Source organism: Penaeus monodon, chromosome 24, assembly GCF_015228065.2.
Source record: "Penaeus monodon isolate SGIC_2016 chromosome 24, NSTDA_Pmon_1, whole genome shotgun sequence".
Taxonomy (NCBI): domain Eukaryota; kingdom Metazoa; phylum Arthropoda; class Malacostraca; order Decapoda; family Penaeidae; genus Penaeus; species Penaeus monodon.
The window spans coordinates 24672402-24673712 of NC_051409.1; the positions used below are offsets into that span (position 1 = coordinate 24672402).

Below are 1311 nucleotides of genomic sequence, written 5' to 3' on the forward strand. Positions count from 1 at the left end.
CACTGGGAGTAAATTGCCTTATGTTGGTTCACCACACTCCGAATTCAACAGGTGTTGCTGTTTGTAAAGGAGGATGTGAACCACTACTAACAGCTTATCCTGTCTTCTGTGACCCTTTAATAACCCAGCATTTGTTTTGTGACTCACTTTCAAACAACCCAGTCTCTTTTCTGTGACTCACCCTCAAAGAACATAACCTGTCTTCTGTGATTCATTCTCAAGCAGTTCAACGTATTTCTGTAACTCAGCTATTAACAACCCAACCTCTCCTCTGAGATTCAGCCTCAAACAACGTAACCAATCTTCTGTGACTCACCCTTTAACGACTCAACCTCTCCTCTGTGACTCAGCTTCAAATAACGCAACCAATATTCTGTGACGCATCCTTGTACAACCCAACTCTCTTCTGTGACTCACCCTTAGATAACCCAACTCTCTTCTGTGACTAACCTTGTTTGCACTTCAACTCTCTTTTATGACTCACCCTTTAACAACTCAGCCTCTGTTCTGTGACTCACCCTTTAACAACCCAACTCTCCTCTGAGACTCACCCTATAACAGCCCAACCTTTTTTTCTGTGACACCCTCAAATAACCCGACATCTCTTCTGTGACTCACCCTCGTTTCCAATGCAGGGAAGAGCGCAACGGAAGTGCCGATCACAGAACAGGTTCCTGTGGAGGCTGAGACAGTCCCGGAGAAGCGCGCGTTCGTAAACTTTCCTCGGCCGTCTGAGACTCTGTGAGTGCTTTTTCGTATTATTTCGGTGATTATTTGTTGACGTATTGCATCTGCGTATTTTCAGTAATGCTGATGTATTCACGTTTTATAATTGATATTATTATTATTGTCAACCCCTTCTGGTTACAGAGGCATTAACGATGAAGCAAGTGTAAAGTATTTCTTTTTAAAAATGGTGTAATTCTTAAATTATTAGTAAATATTTAACTGCTTTATCCCCTTCCCTCTTCACCTGTTCTGTCTTCTAGGGTGCCTCTATATACTCATGTTCTTCCCGCTGCTCCCCCTTTTGCATTTATTCACTCCCTATATTCCTTCTGTTTCCCTTTCCTTTTACTCATTGCACTCACCACCCCCCTCCTCCTCCAGGAGCGAGAGCCTCCCCTTCCGCTACTTCGACTCCTCGCAGAGCTACCAGACGGAGGGCGTGACCGGCCGCGCACTCTCGCGCCACGAGCTCGAGCTCCTGCAGCCCGTGAAGGAGGCGGCGACGCAGCACCTCCGCCAGGTCCACCCACAGGCCGCCTTCGTCAACGGCAGGTTGGTCTGCCTTTGTATGTGCCTTTCTGT

The 1311-nt window shown here is 46.6% G+C and overlaps 1 protein-coding gene across 1 annotated transcript in view; it reads left to right on the forward strand.

Moving 5' to 3' along the window:
- LOC119588663 (chondroitin sulfate N-acetylgalactosaminyltransferase 1-like) overlaps window positions 1-1311 on the forward strand; it is a gene marked incomplete at its 3' end in the record, with an annotated part of 32234 nt that overhangs the window by 18322 nt on the left and 12601 nt on the right. The window contains 2 exon segments of the mRNA XM_037937297.1: window positions 636-741; window positions 1111-1281. Of these exon segments, the coding sequence (XP_037793225.1) occupies window positions 636-741; window positions 1111-1281 (277 nt within the window).